The 13985-nt window shown below is 35.9% G+C and overlaps 1 protein-coding gene across 9 annotated transcripts in view; it reads left to right on the top strand.

The window, feature by feature from the left end:
- The window catches only part of ATP2B2 (ATPase plasma membrane Ca2+ transporting 2), a 198821-nt gene that overhangs the window by 122713 nt on the left and 62123 nt on the right, over positions 1-13985 (top strand). For 7 of the 9 annotated variants that reach the window (XM_088522894.1, XM_088522901.1, XM_088522900.1 and 4 more), the window contains 4 exons: positions 2903-2944; positions 4605-4769; positions 7593-7807; positions 8699-8941. In XM_088522894.1, the coding sequence (XP_088379020.1) occupies positions 2903-2944; positions 4605-4769; positions 7593-7807; positions 8699-8941 (665 nt within the window). The remainder of the gene's footprint in view (positions 1-2902; positions 2945-4604; positions 4770-7592; positions 7808-8698; positions 8942-13985) is intronic. The other 2 variants (XM_088522895.1, XM_088522898.1) reach the window with 1 other exon arrangement.

The raw sequence follows: 13985 nt of genomic DNA, 5'->3' as shown, positions 1-13985 counted from the left end.
AAGTTATGCATTTATTTTAAGGAGAATATGGGCAGCAGCAATCACTGGATTCTCATCCAGCAGACTCTGGCCTTATTCCTAAATCAGGATTTCCTTGGACTGGGGAGAGGGGGACACTATTTCTCATACAGAAAGGCTATACTGGATGGTCGATGTCATTTTTCCCCTCCCCATATATAGATTGGCACTGTGCTTCTATTCTTACTAGCTGTAGCATATAGCCGACTTGGCCCCAAGACAGGCCTAACTCATTGCCATTGCAAGATGAGACATTCTGTGGTCCCCTGGGGCATTAGGAATTTACGGTAGAAGGTAACCAGGTTACGGACCAAGGCCGATCCCAAGCCGTTCCTGCTGTGAACACAGGACTCCTCATGGCAGGCAGAGGTTTGGGATGTCCCTGCTCACTGCCTCCTCACGGGGTGGCGGGAGGGAGAGGGCAGTCTCTCTTTTGAGGTTTATTTGAAGGAATAACGTTTTTTGTGGTGAGAGCTCTGGCAGTAGTAGTGTCCCAGCTATGTTCCCAGCAGAGAGACATACATTCTGATTAAGGTAGGTAACATGCAAGGTATTTTGTATGCAGTTTCACATATCAAAACCTTCAAAGCTGCTATACAACATCTCATGAGCCCTTCTTCCTAAAGCTCCCAACTTTTATCCTTGCCTAGAAAAGTGGAAAAAATAAATTTAGATCTTTCCCTCAGATTTTATGCCACCAGACTGTCCATTTTACTTGTTTATTTCCACAGAAGAAATATTTGCGAAAGTTATATAAAAATATGGGTAATTTTATATTCAAATTAATATTAAAATTAAATTCCTTTTCTCTCTCATTATTCTATAGAATGCCCAGAATATTTTCTTACTAATAGTAAGTGCAGCCTTAGGACTGAAGAAATTATTGGGAAGAGGAGGAAGAGAAAAATAGCTATGATGAACACTTCTCAACCTGAAACATTAACCTAAGTGCAATAGGTGCTGAGGTTAAGCAAGTAATAAGTATATTTATGTTTTATTAATGTTTGTCCAATCATTTACTGGTTATTTATATGCAATAAGGGTAGATTAAATTTTTAGTGCAATTCATAATGACAGTTATCATGCTCCTATTACACATGTATGATACAGTTAGTTAAGACATTCTGGCTTAGAAGAACAATGTATTTTGTTTTCACCAGTTATGAAAATGTAAAGGTGTTCTTTTGGTGAAGGATCTTTAACTCTACTGTACTAAGATTTTGATTTGTATTCTAAAGAAGGAACAGACTGCTCTAAATTAGTATGTTCAGTTTCTTAAAAGAAGGCTTTCTCTTTTAGCTCTCTGGATGTATTTTGTTTTCTCTACTAACTATATTAAAAGCTATTTTAAGAAAAAGAAGCAAGTAAGCAGATGTCAAGTTCAGTTATGAACATTTTCTTTTAACTATAATTTTTAGATTAAATAATAAAAAGGGGCAAATTTTAGTGTGAAAACAAACATTTTTTGTTCAGATTGATAGGTGCATGTCTCATGGAAAAGCATAAATCTCTGGAAGATAAATACACCTTATTTTAAAATCACAAGATATCCAAGGTGGGAGTAGGGTTAAAAATATAGATAAGCAGCTGATGCCAAGTGGTTTACATCAGCATATATAATAATACCTTTGAATACTAAGTTCTTCAATATGTAGCAAAACATCTTTTCCCTTACTTCCCTTCCAGAATTGTGCACTTCTAAATTTCTCAGGGCCTGCAGCCCGGTGGTAGGGGATGAAATGAACTGGTGATGCATTTGGACGAATTTAGCCATTTTTGTTATAGAGTGAAAATTAACACCTCTATCGAAGCGTAGCTTTTTTGATGCATATGTCAGCACCAGCTGTAGGAAGCTTACAGAGCAGGGCTTAACTGCTCTCTTTTTTATATAAAACCTGATGATACATTTCTTATTAATATGTGTATCAAAAATCAAGTAAAAATCTTTTAACTGTTAACTTTTCAATTGGGCATTAGAAACAACCACTGAAAGAAAATGCCAGCCATTGTGCATGTCATATTTGTAAAATCAAATGTATAAGATAAATTCTTATGTCACTTTAAGAGATTGTTACCTCTAATTTTTGAATGCATTTGAAACATTTCATTAGTTATTCTGAACCCCAAAGTTTTCTTACACTCAGTATTTTGCCATTTTCATGTCATAAATACATACTTGCAAATTTTACATTATCAGTTTAATAAAATCAAAAATGTTTTTGATGTGCTAAAACAAAACATAGCTAAAATAGAAAATTTAAAATTACAGATGCACCAAGCATATCTTTAGGATAAATCTGAATGCATAATGAATAGCCAACCCTCATGTTTATAGCAGTAAATTGCCAAGTATGATAACCCTTATATTGGATGATGTAATTTTAAAATCATATCTGATTTTTAATTAAACAGTTTAATTCTGTTACATTTATGTATATTATTATTTATAATTTGTCTTTACTAAAATTTAATTCTGGAATGGATTAGGAAATTCATGCCCTATATTAGTGTTACTTTATTAATTCCTAGTTGTCTGAAATTTCAGTTCAGGATTATTGTTCGAATTCTACTTCCTAGTAGATTTTTTAAATTAGCTCCACCCTCTTAGCTTAGGCAATTTGCTCAAAAGTATGCACCAATATTTAGTATTTTACTTGTTAAATACTGAATTTACCTCAGTTCTTTTTGTCTAGGTTGTTCACACAGCAGTGACTATATATGTAGAACTACCTATATGCTCACAATGGCTGCTGATCATAAATAAATATCTGTAACATGCTCATTACTTTTGTCTGCCCTTTTTATTTAAATTTCCATTGTCATGTTCTGTCCTGGGTGATGATTGTTTACTGTCTGTTGTCTGTTGAAATTTTCCATCATATAGGCAAAATGCAGGATGGGAATATGGAGAACAGCCAGAACAAAGGTAATCTTCTTTCATATTAAGCAGGTTGTGGCTTTTATTTTTAACATGTAATTAGATTCTGTTGAAAAAATAAAATGACAATTTGTGATTTTTGCCTATGTGTCAGATTGTATTTTTCAGAGTGTTTTGAAAAGAAAAGCTCTAGCAAAGAAATTATAATTTATAGGATTTTAACTTATAAGCTTCAGAAGAGGAAAATATTTGAGTTTCAAGTAAGGGCTTTCATGTCATGAAGCTCATTTTGAGTTCATTTTGAGTTTATTTTTCTTGTGAAACGTGCTATGTATTGTGCATATGCTATATATTATTGTTAGTGAAATCCCAATCCCATTTTTTGATATGTTGTGTCATCTATGGTATTTAATGGCACTGTATGTAAGCATTTTTATTTGTAGAAGTTCTAGCAATAGTAAAAGGATATTTTAATGAAAAGAGATTATTTAGCAATTGAAAAACATATTATAAGGATGAAGATTAGAAGGATTAACAATATTAGGTGTTTCTTATTTAATGTATAACCTCAAGAAGTTGAAATAGCTATTTCACTCCCTCAGAAGTGACTCTTGATTTCCTTTTTATTGTGATGCATCGACTGTCATGTTTTTTAGACTGTGTCAAGTAAGTAAATTAGTGAACTTTCTTTTCTTGGATCATTTTAAGGATCAGAAACTGACTAGATAAACTCAGCTGTTTATGATAACAGAACTGTTAACTGAAATGATACTAGGATGCAAAAGGATACTGAATAAATTTTAAGGTTAGGCAGACCAATCTATTTTCAGATTAAATAAGCATAGCTTTATATAAACTGTTCACGTCAAAACTGAGCAGATCTGTTTCATTTCATTCTGCTTAATTTGTTCTGTGTAAAACAGATACATACACATATATAAACTAGAATGTCTTTGCTTTTAAAAAGATGTTTTTTACTTGGATACTAAAATGAACTTTCCTCATATGAAAGCATTCTTGCAAGAAAGGATGGTTTAACCTTTAAATTACAGGTTTACATTTCATGGGAGAATGCTGGCATCTTCACTTGACCTGATGGTTAATTTACTTGAACATTGCCAGAACATTTCAAGCGTGGTTCTCCAAGTATGGTCCTCTGGTCACCAAGGTGCCCATGAGGTCAAGAGAAGTGGTGTGTGCTTCATCTCTTGAACCACATTGCCTTTAAAATGGTTTCAATAAAAATATGATTTTAAGGGTGCATTTATGAGAAATCCTAAAATTCAGGGAAATACATTCAACTTGCTCAAAAAATTTTGAGCTTCTATTCTAGAAAATCCTGCAGCACTGAGGTGATGTTACCTGTCAAGTAATTTGCAAGGGTAAGGGTGATATATATGTGTATATGTATACCACAGAATGTTACTGCTAGTAAAAAAAAAAAAAAAACAAAAAAAACCCAGCAGTTTCCATGGGGCCTGGTGAAGGGCGTTAATTACCTAGAGTGCCCATGCGTGCACACGCAGATCTGAACCCACACGGGTGTCTGTCCGTGGTGGGAGCGACACGCAGCTCCGTGTCGTTACCTTCATCTGCGTTGTGAGCAGCCCTTGATGGGTGTTGGTAGCTGAACGCAGTAAGTACTAAAGCTAGGAGAGAAAAGAGGGAAGATGAGTTTAGGAGTAATGCTGCTGTTCTGCACCCTCAGCCAAGCAGCAGGACGGGGCTGCCGCCATGGAGATGCAGCCGCTGAAGAGTGCCGAGGGCGGAGAGGGAGACGACAAGGACAAGAAGAAGGCCAACATGCACAAGAAGGAGAAATCTGTCCTGCAGGGAAAGCTGACCAAGCTGGCGGTCCAGATAGGCAAAGCAGGTATGACTGGACAGCTGACCAGAGATAAGTGTGTAACAGTGGCTACGGTTCTAAAATTAGTGATTCTGAAAACAAGAATTGCTTTATTACAGCAATGGTTATAAACAGGTCATCATAGTACTGTTGTGAAGGCATTAAGTGAAGATACTTTATCTCCTAAAACTCAGCTTGGAGATTATAATGAATACTGGATTGAAACACAACTTTTTATAGTTAATATTCCCAAGTGCCGTAATTGCACGATATTTAATTTTCTCTCCTTTTAGAACTTCTGAGTACATGCATATCATTTCAAATTGCTATTCATGTAGCATTGCCTTGTTATAGATTATGGGATTCTGCTATTCTTTAATAACCGTATTCATGCCTGCTGTCTAAATATGACACCCTCCAACTTCTAACTTAATTTAAAAATAAAAAAGAAAATAGTAGGAAAATTGAATCTGTTATGCATGATGGGACTGTGTAAAGTTTGACTAGAACTACGAAAGGCTTTAAAAGCACCCGTCATCTGAGTTTCAGCGGTATCACTGCAAATGGCTTCGACTAACTTACAGCTTGATTATATCACCTGTACTTGATTTTTTTAAAGCTTTCTTATATATCTGTGTATATATATATATATTTACTTATTTAATGATCTTCTTTTTTTTTTTCCCATTTCCTAGTGTCATCTTAATTACTTTTAATCTTCTATGTGTTTGTAATTTACCCAATGAGATGTTTATCCCTGCACAATTTTCTCTTCACTTTAGGATATAAATTAGGATATAAAGTTAATTATCATATGGTAAATTCTGAATACTACATCTGTTAGCCCGCCCAATCTGAATAAATATTTGATATACTTTCCCAGAGAGTAGCTTTCTTAAAGTATGACTAAGAATGAATATGGAGAAAAAATCAAATTCTCTCTTGAATATTTCAGTTACAGAAATACAGTGCATTATCATCCATTTTCAAAATTTAAATTTTATTGCTCACTAATCTGTATTTTCTATTTAACAAAAATACTACCAAAAGTATTACACCGATTTGTTAACTATTAATAGAGTTGTTGATTATTATATCCAGTAACATCTCTTCCCTATCATTATCAGTTATCCTTGTTCTTCCGTTTATAGATAGAAAGTTAAGATCTTCCATGACAATAGAATCATTAATTTCGTTTTTCTAGTAGTATGAACGAGATCTTCCCTATCCAGATCCTTGCTTGGGATCCTACAATAGATTCATAATTTTTTCACCTATTGAATCTCCTTTATCTTTCTTCATCAGGGCTTGTTTTTACCCCTGCTATTCAGTGTCTTTCCTTTTTAGTTGATTGGACTCTGTTGATCACGTAAACCCTTGATGCCATTTCTTTCTGCCTGAATTTCTGACACTCAGAATCTCTCAGCTTATCATTTCTTTACTATGCAATTTCATGCTTTGCCCAGTTTCATATTCCTCAGGCTTCTCTTTTTTTTCTTTCTGGAAAAACAACATGGACATAAAAATACTTCATTTTTGGCCATCACCAGTTTCTCATATTAAGTATCCTTTTACATTGCCTGCTCACTGTTCATTGCTATTATGGAAGGCATGTGGATGCCTTTAAATCAGACTGTGCCAGAAGCATTAATTAATAGATTGCTGCCTCACTTGAGTTTTACTTTGTCATCGGTGAATGTATGTGGATATCTGCATGAAGATTCACCTACAGAACATCTCAGTGATTTACTCCTTTTTCTCTGGCATTTTCTTGTCTCCCTGGCTCATCCCATTTCAGCCAACCTTAGCATCCTTCAGCTTACCATTTTTTTAAAACTTCAGCCCAGACACGTAATTCACAGCATCGCTCTTCAGTTGTTATGATCTCCTTATGGAGAAAAGACGTTATTCTGAAAGGCAGGCTTAACCTTTTTATAGAAGCCTGCCAAATAACAGTAAGTAATCCCAGCAAGTCAAACTATATGCTGTAATGGAAAGCAGTGTACATCACTTGAACCCAGGAAGAAAATTCTGGAGAAGGAAGGTTATGTTAGCAAAGTGTGTCAATAAAAGAGCACTCTTTTTTTTTGTCCCTGGATCTTCTCTGATTTCTGTGAAACATTTATTAGTCTCCCTTCTCTAATTCTGTCACTGTTGTACCTCTCTTGGGCCACTCATCATAAAATCATGCACTGTTTGCATATTTTCCTTTTGAGAAGAGGAAGCTTGGAAACACAAGCATTTATCAATTTGTCAAGAATAAAAATAAAATACCTGTTTTGTAGGCAAATTCTGCAATATTACCTCATCACTGTATACAACCAGAATCCTCAGTAGGATTTTTTTTTCTGAAATATTTGACATAGCAAGATTAGCTACAGGACATTTTTTTTCAAGCCTGTTAAGAAAGGCTTGTTTAAAAAGAAAGATGAAGAAATAACATGGTGTTTAAATATGTAGAGACTAGTAATTTGTAAAAGGCAGTAATAAAAGGATAGATAAATGTTGTATTAGGCAAAGCTTGAAAAAACGTAGCTTAAGTAATTGTAACACGAATTAAGCTAGACTGAGTGAAAATTTCTAAAATGATAGTAAGGCAGTGCTTTAAAATTGAGCAGTACCATGCAGGCGTCCTGCAGGATTCAGTGCATTATTTGTTGTTTTAAATGTATTTGTTGTTTTAAATAGTAATATGCTTTTTTCTACCTTATGGAATTCATCACTATTGGTAGAGGGTGGTAATAAACAATCTCCTATGGACTAGGAAAATAACTTGGTATCAAATTCAAGTGAAGCTGTTTTAAGTTGTTTATATTTTGCTTCATAGTGACTGATTATTTCTATTTTCAGGTTTGGTGATGTCTGCCATCACTGTAATTATTTTGGTACTATATTTTGCCATTGACACCTTCGTGGTCAACAAGAAACCATGGTTGCCTGAGTGCACACCTGTCTACGTGCAGTATTTTGTTAAATTCTTCATTATTGGTGTTACGGTGCTTGTGGTTGCTGTTCCTGAGGGACTTCCACTTGCTGTTACTATTTCTCTTGCTTACTCTGTAAAGGTAAGAAACATTAAAAATAATTATCAGAGAAAAGTCCTCTTCAGTTGAGTTTGCTTATGACTTCTTCAACTTCTGTCATATTTCAGGAAGACTGGTCTGTAAATCAATGGCATAAAAAAGCTACAGTTCCATGTGCTCTTCATGGATGAAGTTGCAGATGTTTATAGCCAAATTTAATTATGAAATTAAGAGGATTAAAATTTTGGAGTCGCAGATTACTCCCTTATCTTTCTAGCAGTTTTCTCAGAATAACTTATCTACTCAGATATTCCTTCTGTAAAATTTTCATCTGAGATCTTAAAATGTTTCTAAACTTTTTATTTTGCATGTAAATAAATTAAGGATATAATGAATGAATAGCATAATTTACATGTAGAGAAACATACTATAGAAAAAATACTAGGTCTCAAATACGTGACTTAGTTAATAAAAACTGCTGCTTTCAAAGTATTTTCCTATTCCTAAGTCTTTCGCCCAACACATGCAGCAAACACATGGATATCCATACCTGTACTATCAAATTGTAAGACTCCATTGCTTATGGCTGGTGATATTGTGCCCTTTGAGTATAAAATACTCTAGGATTAAGGGTCAAGTGCTTGAAACATCCATTTTTCTTCTGGAATACCTTAGCTAATTCTTAATGTTCTTTTTTTAAAAATGCATGAATACTGCAAAGAATGCAGTAACTATGGCAATTCAGCACAGGGAGGGTGACTACTAGGTTGTCTAGAATGAGGGTTTGGGTTATTGGCCTGGAGCGTCAGAGCTGTGGGTTAGTGAACATCACATAATAATGAACGAGGCTAAACATAAGTGTTATTGCTTTTTCTGACTAATATCTAAAATCTGTCAAAGCAAATCCTGAAGGCTTTTTCCTCTTTTTCTCAGAAAATGATGAAGGATAACAACCTGGTCCGCCACTTGGACGCCTGTGAAACGATGGGTAACGCTACAGCCATCTGCTCCGACAAAACAGGGACACTGACGACCAACCGCATGACAGTGGTGCAAGCCTACGTGGGTGATGTCCACTACAAAGAGATCCCTGACCCCGATTCAGTACCCGCAAAAACCCTTGATTTGCTGGTTAATGCAATTGCTATCAACAGTGCTTATACGACCAAAATTCTGGTAAGTAGGCTTTTTTTTTTTTTCTGTCAATAAAATGAAACATGGCAGAAGGTGGCGCTTACCTTGAAATCTTTAACATCTGATTGTTAATCATGAATGGAGAATTAGCACTAGGATTCTAAAAATGAAAGCAGAAATTATGAAAATTATATATTTTGTTTAAGAATAGGGATGTTCTTATGCATTAAAGAGCACAATATGTTTTAAAAGATCTTGTTAGCTTGGCATGGTCCAGTCTGCATAATGGTAACTTTGCTCACATAATGTGTTTTCCTTGAGACTTCATATGCACAGAGTTATTTTTGCTTGACTAAGACGCTGCAAATAGTTCTTGGAAAAAAAAAAAAACTAACTGGCTTGGTTGAATTAGTGAGATTAATGATCTTTATTAATTCCAGATTCTACAAGTTTTTTATTTGCTCTGTAAGGGAGGACAAAATGTGAAAAACATGTTTGCTTGTAGCATTATTCTTCTACGTGGAGATAATAGAAGGACTTGAGAGGTCAAGTTAAATCAAAGATCAAAATCAATTATCAGCTTATGAATTTGGGTATTGTTTTTATAGTTTTATACTGAGATATACACTAAAATGATGCCTGCACTTTGCATTGTTTTAAAAGTAATCTTCCAAAACATAGCCAAAACAATGGGTTGGTGAAATACTGAGTGCTGGAGCATTCATTTCCTTTTATTCTCAATATGTTTTTAGTAACACTGTAGATACATGGAGATGAGTAACAAGCAGTTTTGAGAAGATAACTATTTAGAGAAAGCTGACACCAATGTGCCAAGTGTGCTTGCTGAATGTGATGAAGGCGTTTGGAAATGAATGCTCTCGAGGACACTCCCATTGCGTAGCCAGAGCTCATGTCCGAAGCCAAGGCACAGCTTAGGCAACCTTCCCACAGTCGTCTTGTGCCTTGATGCTCCCACTCTGCTCCTCTAATCGAAAGCTCCCCTGTTCTGTTTGAATGCTTGAGATTAAACACATTAGCCAAGCATTTCTGTTCAACTTCCATCGCAGGTCAGCCTCCCAGAATATCAGAATTTTAGGTTTTTGAGTAAGGAAGTAGGAAGGCATCAGCCTGCTTTCAAGTGAGATGTACCTGCAATATTGCATAAATCCAGTGTTCCTTCTTTCTCTGAGGCAACAGAATCATTTGACTGAAATCTGAGGGCCAGTAATAGTTCAAACATTTCCATTTGGTCTCTGTACAGTTTTGAATATTTTTGCTGTGATTTGACTTCATTGTTGCTTATTGAAATGAATTGCATGTGCCTGTTAGGAAGTCTTCCTCAATTTCAGTTCTATTTTAGTTCTCTGTAAAAGTGATAAATTGGTGAATTCTCTGGAAATCATCTTTGTTTCAGATACCTAACGTAACTATCTGAGCTAACCTGTGTAATATCAACGGTGATTATTTAGCTTTGCAATAAGGACCTTAAGAGAATACCACCACCGGAAGCAGAAGAGTTAGTTATCTTTATTGATTATTGCTGTAACATTTTAAGTTGGAAGGTATTGTTCCACGGTCCTTGTTAATTCTAGATCATAGATGAATAGACTAAAAAATGCATAAGGAAGTTATTTCCCGGTTAAAGTATACAGAATTATTTTTCTGACTGCGAACAGTGAAGGCATATTTGTGCATTCATTCTTAGAGCATATTTAATCAAGTTGTGAATATTAGCTCAAACCCAAAGGGCATATGTGTTAGGTCACTAAGATTGAATTTTGCATGTTCTATTATTAGTTATCTAGTTATGTGTACACTGCACATGCACTTCGTATGAACTTATGTTTGGAGTGATCGCATATGGGACCATAAAATTAGCAAAGATGCTCTGCTGAATGAGAAATGTTCCCTCTTGCATTATATTTTGATTAAAGGGCAATTGAACCATTCATAAAAAATACAAAAAGAAAATAATATAACTCTTTGAGATAGGATATGGATTTCCATGAGAAATTAAATACAAATTATTCCAGCTGAACAATAGAGTCATTAAATCTAGCTCTTTGTAATGTTTTCCAAGGAATGAAGTATTAGCTGAACTGATTTAGCATTCCATTAGCTATACAGCAACTTTAATGCTGCTTTTATGCTGCTTTCTACAGAAAGCTTTTCTCCCCCACCCTTAAAATTATTGATAGCTTTTGCAAAAAGTAAAAAGGACACTGCATACACTATTGCATGAAGCTGGGGACTGTAAAACAACTCTTACTCTGAAAACAAAATTTGCATTTTCGAAATACTTCTATTGCACTTTGGATGGAAGTACCTTGATGTTGAGTATCGTGGAGCAGTAATGAAACAGAGACTCCAGGTAGCGAAACTAGTGATTGAACTCTTCAACTGGACTGTTATTTGCATAAACTGAGACTTAATCGGGAAAGTATTTCTTCAAGCCTCCGGACAACTGTCAGGAGTTACAGATGACCTACTTGCTGGGTGAGTATAGCAAGTTCTCACCATGGTACTCAAACGATTTTCAGCACCAACTTGAAGGGCTCAGCTGAACTGGTTGCTGTCAGGGTCTAACATGGGTATTTCATCTGGTCCTGGATAGGAGCCTAGGGTGCAACAGAACTACCAGTAGTTGCATTAGATGAGTATCCTTTCCACTCTGATTATACTAATTTGGGGATTTGCAGTGATGTTTACTGTTTGCACAGTAGACAGCACAAGGCAGGGGCACTTGAACTGAGGATACGGAAAGAAACGAAAGATCTCATAGGAAAGTGTAAGACGTTCACTCCCTTTCACACACTCCAGCCAAAATATGAGATGAAGTAAGCATACATTAGCCTGCTAATAGATGTGTCCACCTTGTAAAACTTTTTGAACAAGAAAGACTCTATGAGACAGAGCCAGAAGGGGCAAATAAAGGAGGGAGGAAAAAAAATTAGTTGAAGCCAGTAACACATTTCCCAATGGAACTTTAACAGTAAGAGTGATCCTGAGAACGCAGCTTGTCTGCAGGGAGGCAAGGAGTGATAGGAGAGAGCCAAAAATTCAGCCATTACAGCTTTACTAAGAGAGAAAGGAAGCTGTTCATTCACCTTACTGCTTTTTGTGACACACACACACACACACACACACACACATCATCGCGGAGCGGTTTGGGAAGGCTGGCAGAACAGCTAGGTGATCTGTAAGAAAAGAACCATTAGTAAAAACTACCATCTACAATGTCAAAATGTTCTAATTGAAAGTAAGATCTTAGTACAACAGCTGCTTTGCAGGGATAGCTGAGATCTTCATGTATGTATAGGGAACACGGATGTGGTAGCCAAGCGAATAATTCTTCAAATGGGTGAAGAATTTTTGCATCCAAAAGTAGTAGCTATCTGGGTTGCATGAAGAAGCTATTTTTACTATCAGAAATGGTTGTAAAAGAGTTGTTCTAAGTGAAAATATTTTTTTATTACAGGAAAAATAAAAAGATGTAAAAGCTTTAGATTATTTCACTTATCAATTACTCAAAATTGGCGTATCTATTTGTTCTTAAAGAAAAAAATTCTTAAGCATAATATATAAATACTATTCAGACATTCAATTCTTCTTTCATTTTTTCTGATTTCATTACTCTTAATAGTTACATTTTCTAGGATGCTTTAAAGTTATTTGGGGGAATACAGTATTGAAAGAGGGGGATAAGTTTATGGGTAGTTTGGAAGTTTCCTACTGAATCATCTAAAGGCTTGGAAAGTGTATTTGTTTGTGGGTTTGTGCATGTGTATTCATGTTATGAGTGAAAAGAGGATGGAAATGTCAACTCTTTTCAGCAGTAGTTGCCCTCCTCTCTTACTGTCAAGCAGAGCACTCAACTTTTTGTGCGTGTGTGTGTCTTATAAAGTATTTTCAAAAAAGGAGAAGGGGATCCTAGCTGTTTAGGAAAGAGAGGTTATTTCCATGGAGTAAAATGGGCTTGGAGTAATTAACAGGCCGGATCACTTCTTCGCAAAGCTTGAAACCCAGTAGATCAGAGAGTACAGTCCCCAGCACAGAACCATCAGAAGTTCTGTTTCCTGAGGCAACAGCAAAAAATCCCAGGTTTTATTGGAGCAGCCTGCCAAGGGCAGTCAAGCTAAATGAACCTACTGTTGGAGCTGACTAAAATGCTCTCCTTTATTTGAAAAAGGACCATAAGGGATATAGGCTTTGTTCTCAAAAATACACTTTTAGTTTTTTTGGCAGTTGAACTGGGAAAGATTCTTTGCATGGTGGTTGTAAAACTTCTTCTCAAGCTGATACCTCCATTGTCAATATGCAGATAAAATTACCATTTGTTTGTAATGTGCATGATGGTGCAGGCCTGCTCTTATTTTATCCCAGTAAGTTGACCCATCACTGCTAACAATGTCCCAAGTTAAAATAGATGCATTTAAAAAACGAGGGCAGAAATGGGGACAGAAAGAGTAAAAAAAAAAAGTTTGAGGCAAGCTCTCATTTATGTTAATATTAAATGACAACTAAAGTTGGGCTGGCCTGAGTTCTATTTTTTCTTCCATAGTTCCCTTCTATTAACATTAAGCAGCAAATAGCAGGAGTAGTCCCAGTTGTTGACTTGAGGTCTGTGAAATGTCATTTATCAGACAGAGGTCTAGCTGTCAGTCAAGGTTGACTCGTCTGTGCATAAGCAGGTCACCTTGGGGGAAGAAATAGGAGTTCGAAAAGAGATGAGAACCACAGGAAGCAGAATGTCACAGTGAGGGCAACTGGAAAAGAAAGATAAAACTGGAATATAACAGGGAAGCATGGCTAGAGCCTGGCAGCAGCAGTAATTCCACCTACACCGCACAGCGCAATGTGCATCCATTTTAGGCCCTGTCTTTCTGCATCAAGTTCTTGGCCCAGCAGTCACAGGTTTTGTCCATAGGAAGGTTGGTACTAGTCATTTTGGAATGGTTTGAGTTAATTTTGGTGACAATTTGAGCAGAGGCCATCCTTCAAAATGATTTTCATACCTCTGCTTTCTTTCCTCAGGCAATGCGCAAAAATATACTGCAACTTTAGATCATGTGTCAAGCTTTCAGTG

The sequence above is a fragment of the Tinamus guttatus genome, unplaced genomic scaffold, assembly GCF_059628265.1.
Source record: "Tinamus guttatus ecotype Peru unplaced genomic scaffold, ASM5962826v1 Tinamus_guttatus_pri_ptg000169l, whole genome shotgun sequence".
Lineage (NCBI taxonomy): Eukaryota > Metazoa > Chordata > Aves > Tinamiformes > Tinamidae > Tinamus > Tinamus guttatus.
This window is presented reverse-complemented; position numbering and strand designations above follow the sequence as displayed.